We start from the raw sequence: 27,194 nt of genomic DNA on the forward strand, positions 1-27,194 counted from the left end.
TGAAGAACTTGTGGATCTAAAAGTGGAGGAGGCCTGGAATTACTTCAAGTCAAAGTTGCAGAAACTATCAGAAGCCTGCATCCCAAGAAAGGGGAAAAAATTCATAGGCAGGAGTTGTAGACCAAGCTGGATGAGTAAGCATCTCAGAGAAGTGATTAAGAAAAAGCAGAGAGCCTACAAGGAGTGGAAGATGGGAGGGATTAGCAAGGAAAGCTACCTTATTGAGGTCAGAACATGTAGGGATAAAGTGAGAAAGGCCAAAAGCCATGTAGAGTTGAACCTTGCAAAGGGAATTAAAACCAATAGTAAAAGGTTCTATAGCCATATAAATAAGAAGAAGGAAGAAGTGGGACCGCTAAACACTGAGGATGGAGTGGAGGTTAAGGATAATCTAGGCATGGCCCAATATCTAAACAAATACTTTGCCTCAGTCTTTAATGAGGCTAATGAGGAGCTTAGGTATAATGGTAGGATGACAAATGGGAATGAGGATATGGAGGTAGATATTACCACATCCGAGGTAGAGGTGAAACTCGAACAGCTTAATGGGACTAAATCGGGGGGCCCAGATAATCTTCATCCAAGAATATTAAAGGAACTGGCACATGAAATTGTTGCAAGCCCATTAGCAAGAATTTTTAGTGAATCAGTAAACTCAGGGATTGTACCGTACGACTGGAGAATTGCTAACATAATTCCTATTTTTAAGAAAGTAAAAAAAAGTGATCCGAGTAACTATAGGCCTGTTAGTTTGACATCTGTAGTATGCAAGGTCTTGGGAAAAAATTTGAAGGAGAAAGTAGTTAAGGACATTGAGGTCAATGGTAATTGGGACAAAATACAACATGGTTTTACGAAAGGTAGATCGTGCCAAACCAACCTGACCTCCTTCTTTGAGAAGGTAACAGATTTTTTAGACAAAGGAAACGCAGTGGATCTATTTACCTCGATTTCAGTGAGGCATTTGATAGGGTTCCACATGGGGAATTATTAGCTAAATTGGAAAAGATGGGGATCAATATGAAAATTGAAAGGTGGATAAGGAACTGGTTAAAGGGGAGACTACAACGGGTCATACTGAAAGGTGAACTGTCAGGCTGGAAGGAGGTTACTAGTGGAGTTCCTCAGGGATCGGTTTTGGGACCAATCTGATTTAATCTTTTTATTACTGACCTTGGCACAAAAAGTGGGAATGTGCTAATAAAGTTTTCAGATCACACAAAGCTGGGAGGTATTGCTAATACAGAGAAGGACCGGGATATCATACAGGAAGATCTGAATGACCTTGTAAACTGGATTAATAGTAATAGGATGAAATTTAATAGTGAAAAGTGCAAGGTCATGCATTTAGGGATTAATAACAAGAATTTTGGTTATAAATTGGGGACACATCAGTTGGAAGTAACAGAGGAGAAGGACCTCGGAGTATTGGTTGATCACAGGATGACTATGAGCCGCCAATGTGATATGGCCGTTAAAAAAGCTAATGCGGTCTTGGGATGCATCAGGCGAGGTATTTCCAGTAAAGATAAGGAGGTGTTAGTACCGTTATACAAGGCACTGGTGAGACCTCATCTGGAATATTGTGTGCAGTTCTGGTCTACCATGTTTAAGAAGGATGAATTCAAACTGGAACAGGTACAGAGAAGGGCTACTAGGATGATCCGAGGAATGGAAAACCTGTCTTATGAAAGGACACTCAAAGAGTTTGGCTTGTTTAGCCTAACCAAAAGAAGGCTGAGGGGATATATGATTGCTCTCTACAAATATATCCGAGGGATAAATACCAGGGAGGGAGAGGAATTATTTAAGCTCAGTACCAATGTGGACACAAGAACAAATGGATATAAACTGGCCATCAGGAAGTTTAGACTTGAAATTAGACGAAGGTTTCTAACCATTAGAGGAGTGAAGTTCTGGAACAGCCTTCCTAGGAGAGTAGTGGGGGCAAAAGACATATCTGGCTTCAAGACCAAGCTTGATAAGTTTATGGAGGGGATGGTATGATGGGATAGCCTAATTTTGGCAATTAATTGATCTTTGATTATTAGCAGGTAAATATGCCAAATTGTCTGTGATGGGATATTAGATGGGGTGGGATGTGAGTTACTATAGAGAATTCTTTCCTGGGTGCTGGTTGGTGAGTCTTGCCCACATGCTCAGGGTTTAACTGATCTCCATATTTGGTGTCAGGAAGGAATTTTCCTCCAGGGCAGATTGGCAGACACCCTGGAGGTTTTTCGCCTTCCTCTGCAGTGTGGGGCACAGGTCACTTGCTAGAGGATTCTCTGCACCTTGAGGTCTTTAAACCATGATTTGAGGACTTCAATAACTCAGGCATAGGTTAGGGGTTTGTTACAGGAGTGGGTGGGTGAGATTCTGTGGCCTGCGTTGTGCAGGAGGTCAGACTAGATGATCATAATGGTCCCTTCTGACCTTAAAGTCTATGAGTCTATGAGGTGCATGGCCCCTTGCACACAAGCCCTCCAGGCTTCTAGATTGTCCAGCAGGAGCTCAGGCCTGGGGAGAGGGATCAAAGCGGGTCACCACTGGGAAAGGTCATTGGGTTTGCAGGAAATGCTACATTGGAAGTAGGGAAAATCAGAAATGAGCCTGACCCCAAATCCCCCTCCCCCGACACCTCAGACTCTGGGAAGTCCAGATCCTGGCACTGTTCCTCTGCCCATCTCTGCTTTTAAACTGATGGGTGAATGCCCTGAGTCAGGTACCAAGGCTTCGCATCCTCTCCGATAGTTTGCCACAAGGCATGTCGCAGAATTGGAACCTCAGCTGCCCCCTTCCACCTCCTTCTGGTATGAAACAAGGCACTGACCCATTGTCCAAGCCCCTAGGAGGTTCCTGCACTCACCTGTTCCGACTGGGAGGAGACAGAGGTCAGGTGCGAGTCCTGAGACACACAGAACTGCTCGGCCTCGTCCCACGACTTTCTTCTTTGTGAAAAGTAATAGAAGTTCCCACCATAAAACCTCCAGCCCCTGGGGAGCTTTGTCAGCACGTCACCTAGGAGCAGAGACTGAGGTGAGAAGCCCAGGCTAAAGTCACAGGGACACACGCAGGGAGTTCAGGGTTTCTAGTGCTGCATTTCCCCTGCCCTTCAGCTGCCCCCAAGCCCAGGGAGCTTCTGAATCCTGATTCTCCAGCATCACAATAAGTAACTTTTGTGGCCACATGATGGATCCCGAAGAGCGCTGCAGAAAGCAGACTCCCAGAGCACTGAAATGCAGCTGCATCTGGGCTGGAGCATGGGCGCTGGTCCCAGTGCAGAGCAGCACGGCTGTAATGGGAAAGGGGAGACTCACTGTTCAGCTGAGCTGGCAGGGGGAATTCAGGAGGGGGAATGCAGCTGCCCAGGGTGGAACAGCCCCTGGTTCTGTATCAACAATTTTCCCTGATTGGTGAAGGTCTCGGGTCTTTTGCACTTTGGCACCTCCCCCAACACCCTGCCGGGGGCGCTGGCTCAGTGATGGTTCTGAAAGTAACGCCCCATACGCTGAAATGCCAGTATCACTTTTTGCCTGTGCCGTGACGGGTTTTGAGCATCTAAGAAGAGCTGGTAGCTGGGTGCTCCCATTAGGCTAACGAGGCCCAGGGTGTAATTTAACTCCACACTGATCACCACGGTGTGGGCCCAGGTGCAGCCACTGGTGATTTTTAATGGAAGAGAACTCGGTGCTGGTGAAAGGCGCTGCGTTGTCAGACTTGGAGCCTGAAATCCACCGTTCATCCTCAGCACCAGGAGAAACGGCACCAGCCAGCGCTGCAGCTAGTACGTACTGCAGCCATCTTGCACTGCTCCTCGCGCTGCACCGTCCAAATGGATCTGGATTTCTCTATACGCTGCACTGACATTACCCAGCTGGGCTTTCAGCATCCGGACTCCTGCCTGCGCTTCATCCAATAGCTGCAGACCTAGAAGAAAGTCACAGCGACTTCAGTGGAGATGCAGAACACTTGATTATCAGCACGTGTAGTAGAGCAGGCCAAGGAAAAGGAGGGCTAGTGAGGGGGAAATAGAACTCAGGAACAGGTTTGGGTGTTTGGCTAACGAGGAGGGGACGCAGCAGGTGGTACCTGATGGTGGGAGGCAGAGGAAGAAAAGAAGGGCAGCTAGTCCAATACACAGGGGGGAGGAGTTGATGGAAGTAGCATCAACACTTGGCCCCGGGAGGATACAGGATGGCAATAGGGGGACTATAAGGGAAAATAGAGACAGACAGGAGTTACGGCCGCAGGGAACAGGGGATAGATTGGTAGATTGCGCTGCCCCCAGGCAAAGGCAGGTTTATGTGATTGGGGACTCCTTACTGAGGAGGTTAGACAGGCCTGTGACCAGGGCGGACCCGGAAAACAGAAGGGTGTGCTGTCTGCCGGGCGCTAAGATACGGGATGTGGACCTGCGGTTGAAAAGGATCCTAAAAGGAGCGGGTAAGAACCCCTTGATCATCCTTCATGTAGGAACGAATGACACGGCTAGGTTCTCGCTAGAGAGAATCAAGGGAGATTATGCCAGGCTGGGGAAGACGCTTAAGGAAGTCGAGGCTCAGATTATCTTCAGTGGGATTCTGCCTGTTCCTAGAGAAGGACAGCAAAGGGCAGACAGGATTGTGAGGATAAATAGCTGGCTAAGGGAGTGGTGCTATAAGGAGGGCTTTGGGATGTATGGCCACTGGGAGGCTTTCGGGGACAGACAGCTGTTCTCGCGGGATGGACTTCACCTGAGTAGGGAAGGAAATAGACTTCTGGGAGGGAGGCTGGCTCATCTCATCAAAAGGGCTTTAAACTAGGAACTTGGGGGAGACGGTTGGGAGATGTCCAGTTGATCTCCACGCCAGATTCCAACACTGAAAAAGAGGTCGAGGAGAAAAGCACAGATATAGGTAGGGGTAGGGAATTGGACATAAGAAGGAGGGGGCAGATGGACACTACTGGGTCCGTACCAAAGTGCATAACTAATGGGAGAAAGGATAGACAGCATATGGTAAGATGTTTATACACCAATGCGAGAAGCCTAGGTAACAAAATGGAGGAATTGGAGCTCCTGGTCCAAGAAATGAAACCTGATATCGTAGGAATAACCGAAACGTGGTGGAATGGTAGTCATGACTGGAGTACAGGTATGGAAGGGTATGTGCTGTTTAGGAATGACCGGAAAAAAGGTAAAGGTGGGGGTGTGGCATTGTATGTCAATAATGAGCTAAAATGTAAAGAAATAATAAGTGATGGAATGGATAAGACGGAGTCTGTCTGGGCAACAATTACACTGGGTAAAAGAACTACTAGAGCCTCCCCTGAGATACTGCTTGGGGTGTGCTATAGACCGCCGGGATCTAGCCTGGATGCGGACAGAGAACTATTTAATGTTTTTAAGGAAGTAAAAACTAATAAGAGCTGTGTGATCATGGGGGACTTTAACTTCCCAGACATAGATTGGGGAACAAATGCTAGTAACAATAATAGGGCTCAGATGTTTCTAGACGTGCTAGCAGATGAATTCCTTCATCAAGTAGTAGCTGAACCGACGAGGGGGGATGCCATTTTAGATTTGGTGCTGGTGAGTAGTGAGGACCTCGTTGAGGAAATGGTTGTAGGGGACAACCTTGGCTCGAGTGACCATGAGCTAATTTGGTTTAAACTAAATGGAAGGGTTAACAGAAATAAAACTATGACTGTGACTAAGGTTTACGATTTCAAAAAGGCCAACTTTAATAAATTAAGGCAACTACTTAGGGAAGTGGATTGGGCTAACATACTTAGGGATCTAAAGGCAGATGACGCCTGGGATTATTTCAAGCTGAAGTTGCACGAGCTGTCCGAGGCCTGTATCCCGAGAAAGGGGAAACGGTCAGTAGGCAGGGGAATTAGACCCAGCTGGATGAGCGGGCGTCTCAAAGGGGCGATTAAGAAAAAACAGAAAGCGTACAAAGAATGGAAGAGAGGAGAGATCGGCAAAGAAACCTACCTTATTGAGGTCAGAGCATGTAGGGATGCGGTGAGAAAGGCCAAAAGCCGTGTAGAGTTGGACCTCGCGAGGGGAATTAAATCCAATAGTAAGAGGTTTTATAGCCATATAAATAGGAAGAAAACAAAGAAAGAGGAAGTGGGGCCACTGAAGCTTGCAGATGGAGTGGAGATTAAGGACAATCTAAGCATGGCACAATATCTAAATGAATATTTTGCATCGGTGTTTAATAAGGCTAATGAAGGGCTTAGGAATAGAGGGAGCGGGACAGAGGGGAATAAAGGAGGGGCAATTGACATTAAAGTATCAGAGGTGGAAGCCAAACTTGACCAGCTAAATGGGACTAAATCGGGTGGACCGGATGATCTTCATCCTAGAATATTGAAGGAGCTGGCGCGAGAAATTGCAAGCCCCTTGGCGATAATTTTTAATAAATCTGTAAACTCGGGGGAGGTACCGATGGACTGGAAAATAGCTAATGTGGTTCCTATTTTCAAGAAGGGGATAAAAAGTGACCCGGGTAACTACAGGCCTGTTAGTTTAACTTCTGTAGTATGCAAGGTCTTGGAAAAAATTTTGAAGGAAAAAGTAGTTAAGGACCTTGAGGTGAATGGCAATTGGGACAAATTACAACATGGGTTTACGAAAGGAAGATCGTGCCAAACCAACTTGATCTCCTTTTTTGAGAAAGTAACAGACCTTCTAGATAAAGGAAATGCGGTGGATCTAATTTACCTAGATTTTAGTAAAGCGTTTGATACTGTGCCGCACGAGGAATTACTGGTTAAATTAGAAAAGATGGGGATCGATATGAAAATCCAGAGGTGGATAAAGAACTGGTTAAAGGGGAGACTGCAGCGGGTAGTACTGAAAGGGGAACTGTCGGGTTGGAGGGAGGTCACCAGTGGGGTTCCTCAAGGTTCGGTTTTGGGTCCGATTTTATTTAATCTATTCGTTACTGACCTCGGAACCGAATGTAGGAGTGGGCTGATAAAGTTTGCGGATGACACAAAGTTGGGAGGTATTGCCAATTCGGAGAAGGATCGGGATATTTTGCAGGGAGACTTGGATGACCTTGTAAATTGGAGTAACAATAATAGGATGAGATTTAATAGTGGGAAGTGTAAGGTGATGCATTTAGGGATGACTAACAAGAATTTTAGTTATAAGTTAGGGACGCATAGGTTGGAAGTGACGGAGGAGGAGAAGGACCTCGGAGTCCTGGTTGATCGCAGGATGACTATGAGTCGGCAATGTGACGTGGCTATGAAAAAAGCTAATGCGATCTTGGGATGCGTTAGGCGAGGTATTTCTAGTAGGGACAGGGAGGTGCTGCTTCCGTTATAAAAGGCGCTGGTGAGACCTCATTTGGAGTACTGTGTGCAGTTCTGGTCTCCTATGTTTAAAAAGGATGAACTCAAACTGGAACGGGTACAGAGAAGGGCCACTAGGATGATCCGAGGAATGGAAAACCTTTCCTATGAAAGGAGACTCGAGGAGCTCGGTTTGTTTAGCCTAACCAAAAGAAGGCTGAGGGGGGATATGATTGCTCTCTTTAAATATATCAAAGGGATTAATACCAAGGAGGGAGAGGAATTATTTCAGCTTAGTAGTAATGTGGATACGAGAACGAATGGATATAAAATGGCCGTGGGGAAGTTTAGGCTTGAAATTAGACGAAGGTTTCTAACCGTCAGAGGGGTAAAATTTTGGAACAGCCTTCCGAGGGAAACGGTGGGGGCAAAGGACCTCTCTGGCTTCAAGATTAGGCTTGATAAGTTTATGGAGGGAATGGTTTGATGGGATAATGTGATTTTAGTCAAATAGGCATTAACGGGCCATCGCGGGTAAAATGAGGGTCCGGCTGTAGAATCTTGCCTGTATGCTCGGGGTTCTGCTGATCGCCATATTTGGGGTCGGGAAGGAATTTTCCTCCAGGGTAGATTGGCAGAGGCCCTGGAGGTTTTTCGCCTTCCTCCGCAGCATAGGGCAGGGGTCGCAGGCTGGAAGATTCTGTTGTGGGTGAGTCAGCTTTTGTGGCCTGCATCATGCGGGAGGTCAGACTAGATGACCATATTGGTCCCTTCTGACCTTAAAGTCTATGAGCAGCACCTGCAGGCCCCTCTGTGCCAGGCGCTGTACGGACAGGAGGGGACAGTCCCTGCTCTCAACAGCTCACAGTCAAAATCGACTCTAGGTGGGAGAAATAAAGGATGATTTTCCTGCTGGGGAACTGAGGTGCAGGGAGACGTGCCCAAGATCACACAGGAAGTTTGCAGTGGAGCTGGGAAGTGACCCCAGCACTCCTGAATTCTAGCCCTGTCCCCCCAATCTCCCCAGCCTCCTCTTCCCAATCGCTCCCACCTTGTGAGCTGTGAGTGGGTCACCTGCAGCATGTGGCAGAGCTGAGGCTGCAAGAGATCTGTTTTGGGACTGGCTCTGTTCAATATCTTCATTAACGACTTAGATATTGGCATAGAAAGTACGCTTATTAAGTTTGCGGATGATACCAAACTGGGAGGGATTGCAACTGCTTTGGAGGACAGGGTCATAATTCAAAATGATCTGGACAAATTGGAGAAATGGTCTGAGGTAAACAGGATGAAGTTTAACAAAGACAAATGCAAAGTGCTCCACTTAGGAAGGAACAATCAGTTTCATACATACAGAATGGGAAGAGACTGTCTAGGAAGGAGTACGGCAGAAAGGGATCTAGGGGTTATAGTGGACCACAAGCTAAATATGAGTCAACAGTGTGATGCTGTTGCAAAAAAAGCAAACGTGATTCTGGGATGCATTAACAGGTGTGTTGTGAGCAAGACATGAGAAGTCATTCTTCTGCTCTACTCTGCTCTGGTTAGGCCTCAACTGGAGTATTGTGTCCAGTTCTGGGCACCGCATTTCAAGAAAGATGTGGAGAAATTGGAAAGGGTCCAGAGAAGAGCAACAAGAATGATTAAAGGCCTTGAGAACATGACCTATGAAGGAAGGCTGAAAGAATTGGGTTTGTTTAGTTTGGAAAAGAGAAGACTGAGAGGGGACATGATAGCAGTTTTCAGGTATCTAAAAGGGTGTCATAAGGAGGTGGCAGAAAACTTGTTCACCTTAGCCTCTAAGGATAGAACAAGAAGCAATGGGCTTAAACTGCAGTAAGGGAGGTTTAGGTTGGACATTAGGAAAAAGTTCCTAACTGTCAGGGTGGTTAAACACTGGAATAAACTGCCTAAGGAGGTTGTGGAATCTCCATCTCTGGAGATATTTAAGAGTAGGTTAGATAAATGTCTATCAGGGATGGTCTAGACACTATTTGGTCCTGCCATGAGGGCAGGGGACTGGACTCGATGACCTCTCGAGGTCCCTTCCAGTCCTAGAATCTATGAATCTATGAACATCCATGGACCCGAGCCATGGCCCTGGGCTCCAGGCCGGGATTTTGAACAGCCCAGCTTTCCGGCGTGTTCTGTGTCGGGGTTTAGTTCAGGCCCATCTTCTGATTGGACGCTGAATAACCTGATCCATGGACCGGTTTGTATGTGCAGCCCTGTGCCCGACAGACAGAGCGTTGTGAGACGTGGCCACAAGGGGGTGCTCTGCCTCCAGCAATGGGACTGTGGCAGTTCCCAAATTATTGGAGCTGCATAGGAAGGGCTCAGGGACTGGGGGGGAATTGAGACTCACAAGTGCAGCTCCACTGACGTCCTGCTTACAGCAGGGTCTGAACTCGGCCCTGTATGTCTCATGAGCTGCATCCGTCTGTCCCGCGAATGCAATCCTGACAATACAGGGCCATGGTGAAAACTATGGGGCGAAGGGAGCAACAGGGAAAGGACAGAAGATGTGACCACTAGGCATCCTGCTTAGGACCGTGGGGCGGATGCAGCCAGCCTGCCACTGCCAGGAAGGGAGCTAGGAGGGAAGCTGGAGCAGCCGCCCGTCCCTGGGAGCAGAGCCTCCATTGGCAGAGGAAGGGGCAGAGCAGCAGCTCATTAGACGGGGGACGGGACCACCTGGCAGGGAAGTCTATGGAGGGGAGTAGGAGGATGCCAGGCACCCACCATCCCTATAGGCCGGAGAGTGCTCAGCTTCCAGGCCAAGGGAGGGGAGCCGACCCTGATGCCTAAGACCCTCGTCCTGCGACTTACTGTCCGATCCCTTTGCTGACGCGTCCGAGGCATTGTCAGGCTGCAGAGAGACTTGGAGTTTCTGCACCGCTTCTTCAACCGCTTGCAGCTTGCTCTGTCCCCGGAGATCTAGAAATCACATGTCTGCAGGTCAGCAACCGAACTGAACTGCGGCTGGAGACCAGCCACGCCCGGAGAAGGAATATGCTCCGAGTGCGAGCCTGTTCCCTATGAGTTCTTTTATTTTAATCTTGGAAACCTTCCCTCCCGAGGAGGGACACAGGCAAAGCCAAGGCCCCGTTCGGGGCTCTCTCCTGGTTTATGTTACATTGTCTTAACATAGGGTGTTAGCTCTTTGGAGCAGGGAGCTACAAACTCCAGCAGAGCAGATTGGGATTAAATCTCAGGGAAAACTTCCTCACTATCAGACCAGCAGGACGATGGAACCAGGGCCGGCTCCAGGGTTTTGGCCGCCCCAAGCAGCCAAAAAAAAAAAAAAAAAGAATTGCGATCGCGATCTGCGGCGGCAATTTGGCGGGAGGTCCTTCGCTCCAAGCCGGAGTGAGGGACCGTCTGCCGAATTGCCGCCGAATAGCTGGACATGCCGCCCCTCTCCGGAGTGGCCGCCCCAAGCGCCTGCTTGACAAGCTGGTGCCGGGAGCTGGCCCTGGATGGAACAGACGCCTCGGGGGGTTGTGGAAGCTCCTTCACTGGAGGTTTTCAAAAGGAGGCTGGAGCCGTCTGTCTGGGATGGGTCTGACACAACAAATCCTGCATCTTGGCAGGGGTTAGACTGGATGCCCCTGCGGTCCCTTCTCACCCGATGGTTCTGTGATTCTATGACCTCATTTTCCTGTGTGTTTGTGCAGCCCCTAGCGCTATGAAAAGCAGGACCTGGGTGCAGCTTCTGGGCACTGTGGCCATCCAAGTGCTTATTAACCATCCTGACAGCTCCGCTCCTGGCGTGTCTCAGGGGCCTGTCTGCTAACTGGGGGCCCAGACCCTTAGAGGTGTTCAGGCCCCAAACTCCCAGTGATTCCAATGGAAACCAGGAGCCCAAATGCCCTGAGGATCTGGGCTTGCAGGACTACTGGCCAGCCGCTCAGATGGTGTCAATCTGACTTCAGAGGAGCTACTTCGATTGACACCTGCAGAGCATCTGTCCCTAAAAATCAGCCTTCACTCCCCTTAGCGCTGCAGGGCCAACACGGCGATGCCCCAGGGAGCAGCTTCTCTTCCAGCTTGTGCATCATCAACAGACTTGTGATCTAAGTGCTGTCTGCGGAACCTTTCCCGCGATCCGTCGTACGCCTCTGGCTCCTTTCACTGCAGTATCTGAGCACCTCACAGGCTTTAATATGTTATTTAATGTCGCACGACACCCCTGTGAAGTAGGGAAGTCTCCTCCCCCCGTTTTACAGGTGGAGAACTGAGGCAGAGACAGGTCTCATAGACCTTACAGCCAGAAGGGCCCATCATGGTCATAATCTGACCTCCTGCGGGCCACAGAACCTCACCCACCCACTCCTGTAACAGGCCCATAACCTCTGGCTGAGTTACTGATTGAAAGACTTCAAGTTACAGAGAATCCACCATTTACACTAGTTGAAACCTGCAAGTGACCCGTGCCCCAGGCTGCAGAGGAAATAAACCTCAGGGTCTCTACCAATCTGATTTGGGGGGAAATTCCTTCCCGATCCCATTGAAAGGTGGATAAGGACCCAGTTAAATGGGAGACTACAACGGGTCATGCTCAAAGGTGAACTGTCAGGCTGGAGGGAGGTTACTAGTGGAGTTCCTCAGGGATTGGCCTTGGGATAAATCTGATTTAACGTTTTCATTAAAGACCTTGGCACAAAAAGGGGAGTGCGCTAATGAAATCTGCAGATGACACAGAGTTGGGAGGTATTGCCAGCGTGGAGGAGGACCAGAATATCATACGAGTAGAGCTGGATGACCTTGAAACCTGGAGTACTAGAAATGGGATGAAATTCAGTAGTGCAAAGTGCAAGGTCATGCACGTAGGGATTAACAGCAATATTAACCCCCATCTTCTCCAATTTGACTCATAATTTCCCATGTGGAACTGTATCAAATGTCCTGAAATCCAGACAGATGAGATCTGCTCCATTTCCATTGTCTAAAAAAATCAGTTACCTTCTCAAAGAAAGAGAAGGTTGGTCTTGCAAGATCTACCTTTTGTAAAACCGTGTTGTATTTTATCCCATTTACTGTTAACCTCTATGCCCCTAACTCAGGGGTGGGCAAACATTTTGGCCCGAGGGCCACATCTGGGTGGGGAAATTGCTTGCAGGGCCGGGGCAGGGGGTTGAGATGCAGGAGGGGTGCGGCAGGGGGCTCAGGGCAGGGGGTTGAGATGCGGGAGGGGCGCAGGGTGCAGCAGGGGGCTCAGGGCAGGGGGTTGGGGTGCGGGGTGCAGGAGGGGTTCGGGCTTCGGCCCAGCACCACTTACCTGGAGCAGCTCCGGGGTGGCAGTGGCATGCACTGGGGCTAGGGCAGGCTCCCTTCCTGCCTGCCGTGGCCCCGGCCCCGTGCCGCTCTGGGAGGCGGATGGCATCATGTTCCTGCGGCCCCCGGGGAAGGGGGGGCAGAGAGCTCCGTGTAGTGCCCTTGCCTGTGGGTACCTCCCCCGAAGCTCCCATTGGCTGCGGTTCCCTGTTCCTGGCCAATGGGAGCTTCGGGGGAGGTACCCACAGACAAGAGCAACACACGGAGCTCTCTGACCCCCCCGGCCCGGGGGCTGCAGGGACGTGGTGCCGGCTGCTTCCCGGAGCGGCACGGGTCCTGCGGCACCATGTGGGGCAATCCCGCGGGCCGGATCCAAAGCCCTGAGGGGGCAGATCTGGCCCGCGGGCCGTAGTTTGCCCGCCCCTGCCCTAACTACTTTCTACTTCCAAATTTGTTCAAAGACCGAGCATACAATTGAGGTCAAACTAAAACGTCTGTAGTTTCCTGGCTCACTTCTTTCCTGTTTCTAAAAAATAGGAACTCCATCAGCAATTCTCCAGTCACTGGGTCTGACCCCTGAGTTTATGGATTCACTAAAAATCCATGCTGGTGGGCTTGCAATTTCACATGCCAGTTCCTTTAATATTCTCGGATGGAGATTATCCAGGCCCCCCAGTTTGGTCCTATTAAGCTGTTCGAGTTTGATTTCCACCTCAGATGTGGTAATTTCTACTTCCATATCCTCGTTCCCTTTAACCAGCCTGCCACTACCCCTAACTCCTCATTCCATTTATTAAAAACGGAGGCAAAGTATTTGTTTAGGCATTTGCCCATGCCTAGATTATCTTCAATCTCCAACACATCCTCCGTGTTGGGCAGTCCCTATTTTTTTATATGGCTATAGAACCATTTACTGTTGGTTTTAATTCCCTTTGCAAGGTCCAGCTTTGCTTGGCTCTTGGCAGTTCTCACTTTTCCCTGCACTTTCTGATCTCCAAGAGGTAGCTTTCCTTGGTGATCCATCCCATCTTCCATTCTTAGTAGGATTTCTGCTTTCTCTTAATCACCTGTGTGAGACGCTTGTTCATCCATCCTGGTCTGCAACCCTTCCCTAGGAAGTTTTTCCCCTTGCTTGGGATGCAGGCTTCAGAGAGCTTCTGCAACTTTGACTTAAAGTAATTCCAAGCCTCCCCCACTTTCAGATCCTTGAGTGCTTCATCTCAGTCCATTCCCCTAGTTAATTGCCTTAATATTTTAAAGTTTCCCATTTTGAAATCAAGGCCCCTGGTTGCAGACTTAGTTTTGTTTATCCTTCCATTTAGTTGACACTGAATTAGCTTATGATCACGCAAACCAAGGTTGTCCCATACAACCAGCTCTTCTCTGGAGGTCCTCCCTACTCACCAACACTCAATCTAAAATGGCATCACCTCTTCTTGGTTTGGTGACTATCTGGAGAAGAAATCTGTCAGCTCTCACACCCAGCAAAGTGTAGGGCCCTACCATTATGATTAGCACTTGTCCTCCGATCTATACCTGGGAAATTAAAGTCTCCCATAATCACACAGCTCCCAGGAGTATATATTTCATTAAAGGTATTCTGGAGGTCTCTATCCATATCCGCATAGGATCCTGGGGGTCTGTAGCAGACCCCAAGCACTATCTCAGGGGAGCTTCTGGTAGCTTTCTTCCCCAAAGTGATTTTGGCCCAAACAGTCTCTGATTTATCCATTCCAGCACTTCTAATTTCTTTACTGTCAGTCTATCTCATCATTAATGTAACCCTTCTGCCAGGCCGAGTTGACAGCAGCAAGGGCCGGGTTCAGTACATAGGGGTTCCCTTTCAACAATACAATGCAAAACCGGCTCGAACCCCCACCCAGTGACCTAGGAAATTACACACACTCCCCTGGGCGCCTCAAAGAGGAAATACTTCCCCTCTCGCAAGCACAGAGTCGGTGTAGCAAAAATCTTTAATAACATGAGGTAAACAACTCAGCATTAAAACACCACAACTAGGGTTCATAAACACAAACCATAAACTAGAAGACCCACCCCCAAGCAGATGGGGCCGTGTCCTTCTCCTTTTGGTTCTTGAATCCAGCAACCCAAAAGTCACCCCACCCACAGTTTTTGTCCTTGGTCAGTGCAGCCCCAGAGTGGTTCTTGAGTCCAGCAACCCAAAAGTCACCCCTCCCACACCCACAGTTTCTGTCCTTGGTCAGTGCAGCCCCCCCAGAGTTCAGAAGTTCATCTGCAGAGTTTACCTCCCAGTCTGGGTGGAAGGGGTGGAGGTATGGGGGCCACCTACATGCTCTGCTGCTTGTGTCGATGGCCGATTGCCACGCCTCTCCGTGGGGTTCTGCTGCAGTCTTCACCGCGGGCCACTCCTCTCCGCCAGCCGTCCTGTTAGCCGCTCCTCTCCGCTAGCTGTGTAACCCATAGGATTATTTTGCTAGCTGTTATACCCTACTAATCCAGCCAGCCGTATGAATTACTGTTTCTTTTGCTGAAATTAATCCATTTTATTCTTATATTTTATCAGTATTAATTCCTTGGAATCTAGGATGTGTTGAGGCACGTGTTTCCTAATAATTCGTTTTGCTGAAATGGAAGAAGCCTATCGGCCTGTAAGATCTGGAAGATCTGCTGTATAGCAAAAAGTAGAATTAGTTTTATCCGGCTTCTACAACTGGTTGGTAACCGCAGGGTACACCACAACTTGAGGTCATCATGATTGCCTAGGTTGGCAGTTTTGGAGTGAGATAATACTTATTAATCTATTTAGAAAGTAAGTGTCATAACCCACTAACCTATAGGAGAAGGGTCCCCATACATTTCTTAGGGTACGGAAACAAGATTTGGGTATAGTAGGTTGGGCCTGAATTACATAGGTCAGGATCCTATAAAATACCTTGTAAGCGAGTTCTTGGGGGAGCTTCTTAGTTAGTTCTTTTCTTAAACTTTCTTCTTGTAGCTGCTTTGGAGTTAGTTCTTGTCTTCTTCTATCTATCTATCCTATCTTCTATCACGCTATCAGCTCAGCTTGTGCAGTGTAGTATAACCACTCAACATTCCTAACCATTGGGGAAGCCAGCACCACCATCTAATCGGGCATGCCAGGAGGAAGGCTGGTCCTTCACCTCCTATTACCAGGTTCTCAAGGAAGGGTGTGAGTATGTTAGGTTAAGGTACTTATAATAGAAATGTTACCACCAGGAGTTTTGGAATTATTTACTATTTTGCAGTTATAAGTTTCATTGCATTCCTTATTTTTTTGTTAATGGCAATAAAGATTTTATCAATTTGGTATTGTCCTCAGTGTATGTGTTCTTGCCAAGCACCCCGAGAATCCTCTCCCAAAACAGAACTCTCTGAGTTTTAGAACTCTGTAGTCTGAATTGGATAAGAACCTATAAATCTTCTGGTCGGATGCGATCAGTGGCAAGCCATAAAAACTAACCCATCAAATTCAGGTCAACATATGGGGGGGCACCTTACGTGCTCCGCTGCTCTTGCCGACAACCGATTGCCACGCCTCTCGGTGGGGTTCTGCTGTAGTTTTCACCATGGTCCACTCCTTTCTGCCAGCTGTCCTGCTAGCCGCTCCTCTCCACTAGCCATCCGGCTACCCGCTCACCAATATGTCTTCAGGCCCCCCCACTACTTAACACAACTCTCAGTGATTTCAGCTCTTAGTAACTTCAGCTGTTAGTAGGGGAGCCTCAGGGCTGGTGCACCACTAGCCCAAAGTAGATCTAATGCTGAGATCTAGGTATCAGTGAATTCAGCTCTGCAGCATATGTCAAGACTCCAGATGGAGTCAAAATTAGCTCTGTTATTACACCATGGACAGAGGAGACAAAGTGCTGTTTAGGACCCTCACAGAGAACTCATCCTACCGGGTACAAACACCTGGCCCCAGCCTCTCTCCATGCACTGGGTTTTGGATCCCATGTACCTTGCCTTGCGAGTGCTACTTGATTGAGGGTGAGTCCCTCCGTCATAAAAGGTCTACTGTCCTTGATTTACCAGCATAACAACACTTCATTACTCCTGCCCAATAACAAAGAGACTGGGGATCCCACAGCAGCCAAAGTGACCATTTGGGCAAGCAGTCCCATCATGCTAGGCAAGGCGGGTGTCCCCATGCAAACGAGATCAGCCCCTGAAGTCCTTCTCCACAGCTCACCACCAGATGTCAGGGTAGAGCCCGTTCTGACTCTGCTTACATCAATATACAATGCTACTGCACCACCTTTACCTTCATTTCTGTCTTTCCTGAACAGCACATACGCTTCATTCCCTGTACTCTAGTCCTCGCTACTATTCCGCCATGTTTCTGTTGTCCCTGTAACATTTGGTTACATTAGGATCCTCTTCAGCCTCAGGTCCACATCCCATAACTTAGCTCCCGGCAGACAGCTCACCCTTCTGTTCTCTGGATCAGCTCTGGTGCCAGGCCTGTCCATTCTTCTTAGTAAGGAGTCACCAATCACATAGACCTGCTTCTTCCTGGTGTTGGTGCCATTCTCCGGCCTTCCTCCCGTTCCTTCTGCATGCAAGTCCTCTTGTCTTTTGTTCTTCCTTGCGATCTACTGCAAGTCATCCTCTGTCCTCCTGGGCTCCGAACTCTGGGTATGTACATTGACTCTTCCCCTCTTCTTGTAGGACTAGCTGCTCTTCTCTTCTTTCAGGCCCTCCCACCCTCTGCTACTCCCTGCTGCAAGCCTTCTTCACTTTCCAACTCAGCAAACCTATTCCCGAGCTCTACTTCTCCTTCACTAGCTGGTCTTTTCCTCTACCCGGTTCTCATCATCACGTTTCCACTGGCCACTTTACTCACCCAGCAGTCTCCCCTCCGAGTCCTCTAGTCCAGCTTCGGTCTGCCAGTCTTGAGTTTTCCCTTCAGCCTCCTCTCGCCTTCCCTCCATCATCTGCTCGAATCCCCTTCAAAACTCAACCATAGTTTCCACCTGCATCTCCAAACCTCGGCTCTTCTCTTCCATCAGCTCTCTCAGGTGGCAATTCATGCAAACAAGCTCTTTTCAGGTACCTGCTCCAGGATCATGTACATCCCGCAGCTTCCACATCTGGTAATCTTCACTGTCTCTTCCATTGCTTGGGTCACTACCACTGCTACCTCTGTGTCTGTCACACCCTTCCCGCCTAAGCGCCTGTTAAGGAGAAAGAAAACCCCACACAACACAAAAACAGAACGCCACCGCCCCTCCCCCAAACTCTCCTTACAATCTTGCACTCTAACTCCCCTGTTTCCAATTGTTTGCTGGCTTCTTTGCCACGGCTTGGCTACCTTTATAGGCCCCCTAACCAGGGAAGCCCCACCCCGATCTGATGTGATCATAGGCTCTGCATCTCTCAGCGCACTGCCCGTACCAGCCTCTGCAAACTGAACACAACAAACCAGCAAGCAAACTTTCAAGAACCCACTCGCCAGAGGCGACGCATAGGGGGTTTGTGCAGGGTGAAGCGCCCCCCCCCCCCCGATTTCTGCTTGGCATGTCACGGGCGGGGAAGGAGGAAAAGAGGCTCTGTCCTTCTCCTGCTGCAGCAGCCAGGCCCGGGCAGGGAGTGGAAGGGACAGGACCAGCCACTTCTCATGTTGGCCGCTCAGGGTCTCTGCTCTGTGCAGAGAGACTGCCTGAGAGAGCCTGGTTGGGGAGGTGGCGGGGGCTACCCCGTCCAGGCCAGGCTACCAGGGACAGGGGTTGAGCAAGCTGGAGTCCCCTCTCCCCCCGGCACGTTTCCGGCTCACTCGGCCCCTGTCCCCAGCAGCGGGGCCCTGGTGGGGGTGACCCAGCACCGCGCCCCCAGCCAGACTCTCTCAGCCAGCTGCTGCACTGCACAGAGCAGTAACCTGGAGCGACCGGCTTCAGCCGCATGAGACGCAGCTCCCTCCTGCTCCTCGCCCCGGCCCAGCTGCCAGGGAGAGCGGCCGAATGTGCTGGGGGGAAGGGGGAGGTGCAGCGGGAGAAGGACAGAGCCCCCCGCAGGTAACTCTGGCGGGGCGGGGAGTGCATGGTGGCGCTGGGCTGGGCACGGGGGTCGTTGAGCAGAGGAGACACGTGGGGCGGTCATGTGTCCTCCCCTTTAGATTGTGGCCCCCCAGCATGGGGAGGCACCAGTCGTCTGTGCCACTCACTTAGTCGTCTGTACCCCTAAGGAACAGGGGCTTGTCTCCCCTCTCCTCCAAGAGCTCTCCACTCCAACTCCCTGTTTTCAGCTCTGTTTGCTGGCTCCAGGGCAGGGACTGTTTGGCAGAGCAGGGAATTAAACCCAGCAGTCTGAGCCCCCAGACAAGCGCCCGAACCACTCAGCCGTCCGGTCTCTCCGTAGGGCATTTAAATTGTGCCATGAGGAGACCTGGGGCTGAGGCTCATGCTGGTGATAGGTGGTCAGGAAAGGACCCAGCGTGACCCTCAGAGCGCAGGTTGAGCATGTGGGTTGCCACATATGATCTGAAGTCACTGAGGTGATGCTCAGGCAGGATGAAGTTCACCCAGACCATCCCTGACAGGCGGGTGTCTAACCTGTCCTTAAAAACCTCCCGTGATGGGGATTCCACAGCCTCCCTAGGTGACCTGTGCCAGTGCTGGACCATCGTTAGACTTAGAAAGTTTGTGCTAGTATCAAACCAGCAGGGCAAGATCTTACAACTCCATTCGAACTCCCTGAAGTAGGAGATTTATTTGGAGGGACAGACTGGAAACATGGTCGATATTCTGCTGAAATGTGGGGGTGCCCCCCCCCATCGAGACAGCTGGCCTGTATGGAAGTTGGCAAACATTGGGCTTGGAGCTGCAGTTGAACTTACATAGAAGCCTCACAGCAAGGAGGGACGTGGCCAGGGCCAGACTCAGGAGGAGAAGGACAGCAGAAACGATGCCCCCCGGCCTGTGCCGCCAAGGGACCGATGTCTTGGGAGGATTTCCTTGAAGGAGAAGAAGAAACGTTTCCATGCAAAGTTACAGTTCAAATGCCACTGACCGAGCAAACTCCATCCCCCAAATCCAATAACTGCTCAACCTCCTATTCCCTGACTGTGGTTAACAGCACCAGCGGACTCAGGCCAAATAAGGTCAGAACCGACCTGAACTCCAATGTGAAAAGCGACTCTCCCTAAATCAGGAGTGACTCTAGTGCCAGGCAGGCGTCCTGTGAGAGAGATCTGGGAGCCGGATTTTCTCCCTGCCTAAGCATTTCTTGAGAGGGAAGTTTAGGGCTTGTGAAGTCGAGGCCCAAAGGAGCATTTTTAAATGAGAACAGGAACCTGAAACAACTTATGAAATATGAAAACAATGAGGCAGTGAAATGAGGGGAAATGATTCTTTGCAGGAGAAAAGTGGGGCTGACAGCAGCAGTGGGCTCAGAAGGGCCTTTCTACAGCATCCCTGTCTAATAACCCATCCCCAGGATGCTGGGCTCCTCACTGCAAGGCAGCCAAGGGGCGAATCACAGGGCAAAGCCAGAAGACTGTGTCTGCCCTGCACATTAAAGGGAGAAGACTAGAGCTGCATTCGAGCCAGGATCTATGTGTAGACAGAAGTAAGTGTGCTCTGTGTGGTCTGGATTTGGTCTCTCAAAAGTGAATGGCAGCTGCTTGGAGACGTAAGACTGCCAGATTCTCCTCTCCCTGAAAGTCTCAGCCTGCCACACCCCCTCCCTATCTGATCTGGGCCTCAGCCATTAGCTAGCGCCGCTCCCCCATGGGAATCAGCAGACAACACTCAGATGCCCAGATAATCCCCTTACATTGCAGAAGTGGCTTCTCTCACGCTAACCAAAGGGTGAAGCTGCCTTTCACTAATGTACTGAGTTTACAGTTCTCAGCCTTTCCTGAAACAGATTCTGGGAGGAGCTTCTCTGTCACCCAACGCACACTACATTTTCCCCTTGTGTTTTCCTTTGCCGCTGCAGAGAGCCTAGCTGAGCTCGGTGCGTAGCTGCAGCTGCCTACTGAACCTCACATCCTCACCCGCACCCTCCACTTCCGTCAGCCCTGTCTCCCTGCCTGTCTCCTGAACCTTCCTGGGCTTCTTTCATGTGCTTGAAACCAGAACAGCTGGCGCACGGCATCTGGATTGCACTGAAACCAAAGGGGATAAATAACCCCCGGAGCAGGCCCTTGTTCAGCTGACACCTGCCCAACCAAACATAAGAACGTAAGAACGGCCAGACTGGGTCAGACCAAAGGTCCATCTAGCCCAGTGTCCTGTCTGCCGAGAGTGGCCAGTGCCAGGTGCCCCAGAGGGAATGAACAGAACAGGGAATCATCAAGTGATCCAGCCCCTGTCGCCCATTACCAGCTTCTGGCAAAGAAGATAGGGACACCATCCCTGTCCATCCTGGCTAACAGCCAATGATGGACCTATTGGCCATGAACTTATCTAGGTCTTTTTTGAACCTGTTATAGTCTTGGCCTTCACAACATCCTTTGACAAGGAGTTCCACAGGTTGACTGTGCATTGTTTGTTTTAAACTGGCTGTCTATTTATTTCCAATTCCAATATATCTTTTTTGGGATGGGGGGACCACATCTGCACGCAGTATTCAAGGTGTGGGTGTACCATGGATTTATATAGAGGCAATATGATATTTTCTGTCTTACTATCTGTCCCTTTCTTAATGATTCCCAACATTCTCTTCGGCTTTTTTGACGCCGCTGCACATTGAGTGGATGTTCTCAGAGAACTCTCCACAATGACTCCAAGATCCCTCTCTTGAGTGGAAACAGCTAATTCAGATCCCATCATGGTATAGGTATAGTTGGGATTATGTTTTCCAAGGTGCATTACTTTGCCTTTATCAACATTGAATTTCATCTGCCATTTGGTTGCCCGGTCACCCAGCCAAAGCACTGAGAGGGGCCCCTTGTGCTGGGAGCTTTAGGAAAACAGCCTGGTCCTTATCTCAGAACTTCCAGCTCCATTTGCTCCTTGTCCTTGGAGGAACAGGTTCCCTTCCCCCCGTCCCCAAGCCCTGGGGAAAGCCAAGGAAAGGCCAGCGGGAGTCCAGGGACCGGTGCAGCCTCTTGTGCTTACCTTTGGGCTGGGGAGCAGCTTCCGTCACCTCCATGTTCTCATAGATATCCTCATCCACCATTGTGCTGCCTTCGCGCTGAGCCGAGCCCCTGATCACTGGCCTGTGGGTCCTTTCAGCAGCCTGCTGGGTTAGAGTCTCCCTCTGACAGCAGCCCTGGCGGAGGGGCAGGGAGGTGAGGGAGGAAGGATGGGGGTGGGGTGTAGGGGAGAGGCGGTCGGAGGGGGAAGGATGGGGCGGGGGAGGAGCGGAGGGGAGATATGGTTGGATGGGGGAAGGAGGGGGTGGGGATTGGGAAGGTGGGTAGATGGGGAAGGAGGGGGAGAGGGAGGGAGGGGAGTGGGGAGGCGGGCGGATGGGGAAAGAAGGGGAGGGAGTGGAGGGGAGAGACGGGCGGATGGGGGAAGGAGGGTGAGGGGAGTGGTTCAGGGGAGAGGTGATTGGTTGGGGAAGGAAGGGGAGAGAGGGGAGGGGAGACACGGGCTGATGGGGAAGGAGGGGAAGGAGAGAGGTGGAGGGAGGGGGAGGGGAGGGGAGAGATGAATGGGGAAAGAGGGGGAGGGGAGAGGCGGTTGTTTGGGGAAGGAGGAGGAGGGAGTGTAGGGGAGAGGCAGTTGGATGGGGGAAGAAGGGGAAGGGGAGAGATGGGCGGATGGGGAAGGACGGGGAGGAGTGGAGGGGAGAGACGGGCGGATGGAGGAAGTAGGGCGAGGGGGAAGGGAGTGGAGGGAGAGGCGGTTGGATGGGGGAAGGAGGCGTGAGGGAAGAGGAAGACAGCGTTCTGTCGGCAGCGCCTGGCCATAGGTGGTGCATCTAGGGGGGCTGCCGCACCCCCTGGCTGGAAGCGGTTTCCATCACATGCAGGGGTTACAGTTCGGTTCAGTGGCTCTCAGCACCCCACTATTCACATTGTTCCAGCCCCCTGTGCCCAGCCTTTTATGGCCCCCTCTTGCAGGTGGGGCTCTGGTGAGAGCGTAAAGGTATCATCCCCGTGCGCCGCGCGTGCGGTTGGCTGTCGGAGGTCATGCAGCGGAGGGGCTGGGCCTGGGGAAGCCTGTGCCCTCTCCCCTCCTGGGATGCCCCCAGCTCTGCCCCAGCCATGGCAGTCCTGCTCTGTGCCCGGGGACCACTTGTGTTGTGGGGCCTCCAGCGTCATCCCGCTAAAGCACGGTGAGGGGCAGGCTGGGGGCCAGGCCTGTGTCCTGCTCCTTGCCTCTTGACCACGGCCCCCAACCGTGGCACCCTGGGCAGTCACCCACATCGCCCGCCCCGAAGGCCGGCCCTATCCTATGGGCATCCACGACTGTCCAAATCTGCATCTTTTCCTGTGTGTGACCAGCCACAGGTGGGAGTTCTGCTGTCCCAAGAGACAGAACCTGCTCACTGCTCCGGCGGTAACATGGGACGAGAGGGGGCACGTGTGGAATCAAAGGTTAGTGTGTTACACAAGCACTCCTGGTGAGTATGAGCAGCACTGGTACAAGCAGCCAAGTGGGCACATGCCCAGCGATACACAAACTGTGGTGGCTGAACGCCGACATAACGTTGTAGCGGAGACACGGCCTCGGTAGCCATCTCTGGGGCTGTACAGGAAGTTTCCAGGCAGGACAAGCAGCCTCGCAGGTTCCACACACTCACCGAGAGCCGAGCCGGTCAGAGCTCAGGGGGAAAGGTTACAAACATGGGCTCTAGAGACAGCCCAGGGGGCTTGGTGACTGATCCATGCGGGACCCAGAGCTGTGACGGCTGCATCCCAGTTCCTGAACCCCCTGGGTAACAGGCTCCTGAATCCCCATCTCACTGAACAGCGAGGAGACGGGTGTCTGGTAGCTGTGGGACGGGTGTAACCCCAAAGGAGAGGACCTAGATTCCTGGGGCTCTGTCTGCTGGCAGCTCAGGGGGAACCAACGCAGACTCAGAGTCTGACTCTGCCCGGCAATCATTAGGGAGTGACATGCCCCTCCCAGGGAGCTCAGGAGAGGGGAGAAGCCATTTTGAGTAGAGCCGTACTGTCACCTCCTGTGACTTGCATGCTATGCCTCTGTTAATGCAACCTAAAATTGCATTTGTTTTTTTCTGCAACAGCATCGCATTGCTGACTCATGTTGAGGTTGGGATCCACCACAACTCCCAGATCCTTCTCGGAGTTGTGGTGGATCCCAACTGTCAAGCCAGTTTCCCCCCATTCTGTATTTGTGTGTTTGGTTGTTCTTCCCTATGTGTAGCACCTTACATTTGTCTTTCTTGAATTTCAGGTTGTTGTCTACAGCCCAGTTCTCCAATTTATCAAGATCCCTCTGAATTTTAGCTTTATCCTCCAAAGTGTTGCAACCCTCCCCTCCTAGCTTTGTGTCATCTGCAAACTTAATCATTATGCTCTCCATACCTACACCCAGTGTACGGGGAGATTTTGGCAAACCAGTAAAGTGCCTGAAACCACTATGGCTTATTGCTAAAAACAACCAAGTCAGCAGAGGAGGGGGTTTGGGGGCCACAGAAAGGGCAACTTTACCCCACGTCCTTCCTGATAAGAATAGTGTTGAAGTTGCTGATATATGCATTTTAGAGGAGCAGGAATGTGTTTGACAGGGTCTCAAGGCTGCAAACTCTGGGGAAAACCCACACCTGGTTAATCAATAATCAGAAGGAGAGACCAGTCCCAAAGAGTCCCACTTACCTCAAACTTTCCCCCCTTATTTATAATACAATAATATGTCCCTTAAAGAAAACTTGTTAAGCAAGCAGTTTCAATGGTCCAGCAAGAGGTTTCCTTTACTCACTATGAGAAGTACCTTAATTTGCAGCTGGTCCCTTTGAAATGAATGAGGCCACTTGTTGAGGAAGGTATAACCCAGTGTGGATTAGCATGGCAGAACCCAGCCCTACTGCATCGGGAGGTTTTTGTAAGCTAGCTTCCATCCACAGCCAATGTGAGAAACAACATTTTCAGAGGAGGAAAGGGGGATTTCCTGTTAAAACCAAGTTCTGCACAAGCCTACTGTTAACCTCAAGAGAACATGCATTCGGGCTCTCTTTGTACTTGTTAGAGGAAAGGGCAGAAAGGCAAGGAAATGTGGGATAAGGCAAGATATTCCTATGCTTCCTGTTTCCTTAGATTCAACCCGCCATATCCAGCATCTGTCATCTGGTTGGTTTGATCTTCCCATAAAGGGTCCCTCCCAACCTTGAATAATGAGGAGTTAGTCGTGATAAGGTGAAAGACAAATGAAGTGTATTGAGGGATTGGCGCACAATGAATGGGGCAAAGAAAAGGAGGGAGTAAACAGTAAAATTATGTAAGACAGTGATTTTCCCCAAATAAACACTATAAACAGGTAAGTAAACCCCTTAATAGAAACCTCCTTCTATAGATCAAGCGTCGATTGTTGCCTGGGACCTCAATCCTCTGGCTAGTTGAAAGCCATTGCAGAGGAGCTCCAGGGAGTCCCTTGATATTCCTCTGTGTCTGTAGAAGAGTAGATGGTCCGTCGGGGGACAGCAGCTGAAGGTGGATGATGGTAAGTGGGATGTGGCTGTCTGTCCTTCTCTTCTCCTTGCAGGTGATGACAAAGTAGAAGCAGAGCTGTGGAAGGAAAATCCGAGCCCCCTCTACCACTAGGATGGGGAGGTGAGTGCAAGTCAGACCCTCACTGTCACTCAGATGGACAGCAACTGAGCAGTGCTTGGGGCAGATTTATATAATCTGGCTCGGGAAACCCCGTAGATGGAGCAGAAAACCCCTTCTGGGAAACCCTGTGGAAAAGGCGGTAAAAACCAGGTCTATCTAGAAGTTCTTTACCACTTCTGAGGAGAAATAAAAGGCGGAAAATTGTGATCAGCTGGATGACATGGGCACAAAGTCCATTTTGCAAATCAATATGGGATCCTGAAATTATACCAAACATACAAAATGGATATAACCCAACAATCCCCTCCTTGTAGGAGTTATAGCGATAAGCATAAGTACTACAAACATATAAAACAGATACTGAAACTAACAATCCCAAGGCATTAATATCAAACAGTACCCTGGGTGTCCTCTTATCATTTCCTTTTTTATACATACAGAGACCAATAATTAACATAATCAGATATAACAAGCATTTTATTCCATTTACTGATTGTAAAAGACAAAAAAAAAACACTTTGTGACTGCATGACGCTCAGAGATAGCCTATCTGAAGAACATCCCACCCCTTAACTTTTCCTCCTTTATCTGTTGGTTTGATGATTTCATCTGAAATGCTATTTGGGTCCTCGGCCTCTGTCACTTTCTCCACCAATTCTGCCCCTAGAGCTAAATGTTCCTGGGTTAAACAGAGGCACTGCAGTGCATATCCCAGTGTGATGATGATATTTAACACACTCTCCAGATACAAACTACCGCTAATTTCTTTAATTTTACAGTTTATATCTAAAGACCAGTACACGCAGTCATGAGACCTCTGACCGGGGGCATCTATGGCGCACCCAGGACAATCTTCATTTTGTTTCTCTCTCAGGCAGTGCTTGATGATTCCGTGCACAGCCGCTCGCACAATTGCACGCATCACGGTTTTACGGTTATGAACTCGCACAGGATTAATACCGAATTTCTCCCACAACTTTAGATAGTACAGGCCTATAGAATAAGCATCCACCTCTGTTTCGGCATTCTGTTGAGCATCTGGTTCTGGGTCTGGGCCAAAACAGATCAGGCCCAATCCGCTGGACCCTTCGGAGCTCTCGGTGTCCAGAACCGCCAAGTCTTCTGAAAAACCATCGCTCAGCTGCTCAAAAATTTACAGGAAGAAATACGTGTAAGGCATTTTTGTACTTTTTCATAACATGCTTTAAAACCTTTTACATGGTGTGTCAAGAGACCCCTTCCACATACGCTTTTAAAAACTACAAACAACAACAAATGCAATGTGTCTCTGTGCAGGCGTGATCCAAAAGGCTCTAGCCAACCGAGCACCGGTGACTGGGTCCCTGCCAAACCATCCCTTGAACGTTCTTATATACAACGTACCAGTGCCTCGTCTCCGTACAGTCCTTTGTTTGATTCGTTTGGGTTCTCCTGGCTGGGGTCCAGAGTCTCAAAGAAATCTTGGCCCAGCGGTCTGGCCTCGTGTTTCTCCACCGCGTCGTTCTTGTGGGTACAGGCATTGTTCACTATCCCTGTCTCCCCGCTCCCGTGACCCGTCTCAAACACTCTTCAGGTCCCATAGATACGTCGCTTCAGAGAGGCTTGACTGCCAGTGTTGGCCAGGGCCTTCGAGGTGCAGCCATCTTTAATCATCAGACCTGTTTAAATAGAAGCTCCTCCTTATCTTATGTTATCTCTGATCCACTGGCTCACAAAGGCTGTTTTTGCTAACGGGCTGTGCTGAAGAAGCACGCTGCTTCAAATTGTCCTAATTAAAAATGCCCAATGTTAGTCTAAAACATAGGGGGAAACTTTTTTATCACTATAAATTACTTTCATAAACAGGTTCTCTGTGTTTTTAACCCTGGGATGTTTCTGCATGAACACTTCTTATTGAAATGCATATGCAAAAGCGCTAAATGAAGGAATGTGTCTT

The 27,194-nt window shown here is 50.0% G+C and overlaps 1 protein-coding gene across 1 annotated transcript; it reads right to left on the reverse strand.

The window, feature by feature from the left end:
* Nucleotides 1-2,514: 2,514 nt before the first annotated feature.
* On the reverse strand, nucleotides 2,515-21,779 carry LOC135879709 (C-type lectin domain family 4 member K-like). The gene is made up of 6 exons (XM_065405760.1): nucleotides 21,633-21,779; nucleotides 19,406-19,522; nucleotides 10,123-10,230; nucleotides 3,796-3,930; nucleotides 2,870-3,021; nucleotides 2,515-2,520 (listed from the first exon to the last, which is right to left on the reverse strand). Exons 1-6 carry the CDS (start codon nucleotides 21,691-21,693, stop codon nucleotides 2,515-2,517), a joined length of 579 nt encoding a protein of 192 aa, XP_065261832.1. The 5' UTR covers nucleotides 21,694-21,779.
* Between the last annotated feature and the right edge of the window lie 5,415 nt (nucleotides 21,780-27,194).

The sequence above is a fragment of the Emys orbicularis genome, chromosome 5 (genome assembly GCF_028017835.1).
Source record: "Emys orbicularis isolate rEmyOrb1 chromosome 5, rEmyOrb1.hap1, whole genome shotgun sequence".
Lineage (NCBI taxonomy): Eukaryota > Metazoa > Chordata > Testudines > Emydidae > Emys > Emys orbicularis.

What these genes read in the sequence shown, in the direction of transcription:
- LOC135879709 (XM_065405760.1), bottom strand. Translation starts at nt 21,693, where the DNA reads ATGGTGGATGAGGATATCTATGAGAACATGGAGGTGACGGAAGCTGCT. An exon ending in CCTTGCTGTGAGGCTTCTAT is followed by an intron (nt 10,231 to 19,405) that starts GTAAGTTCAACT and finishes TGTGATTTCTAG; the next exon opens with ATCTCCGGGGACAGAGCAAG. An exon ending in AGCAGTGCAAGATGGCTGCA is followed by an intron (nt 3,022 to 3,795) that starts GTACGTACTAGC and finishes CTCTGCTCCTAG; the next exon opens with GTGACGTGCTGACAAAGCTC.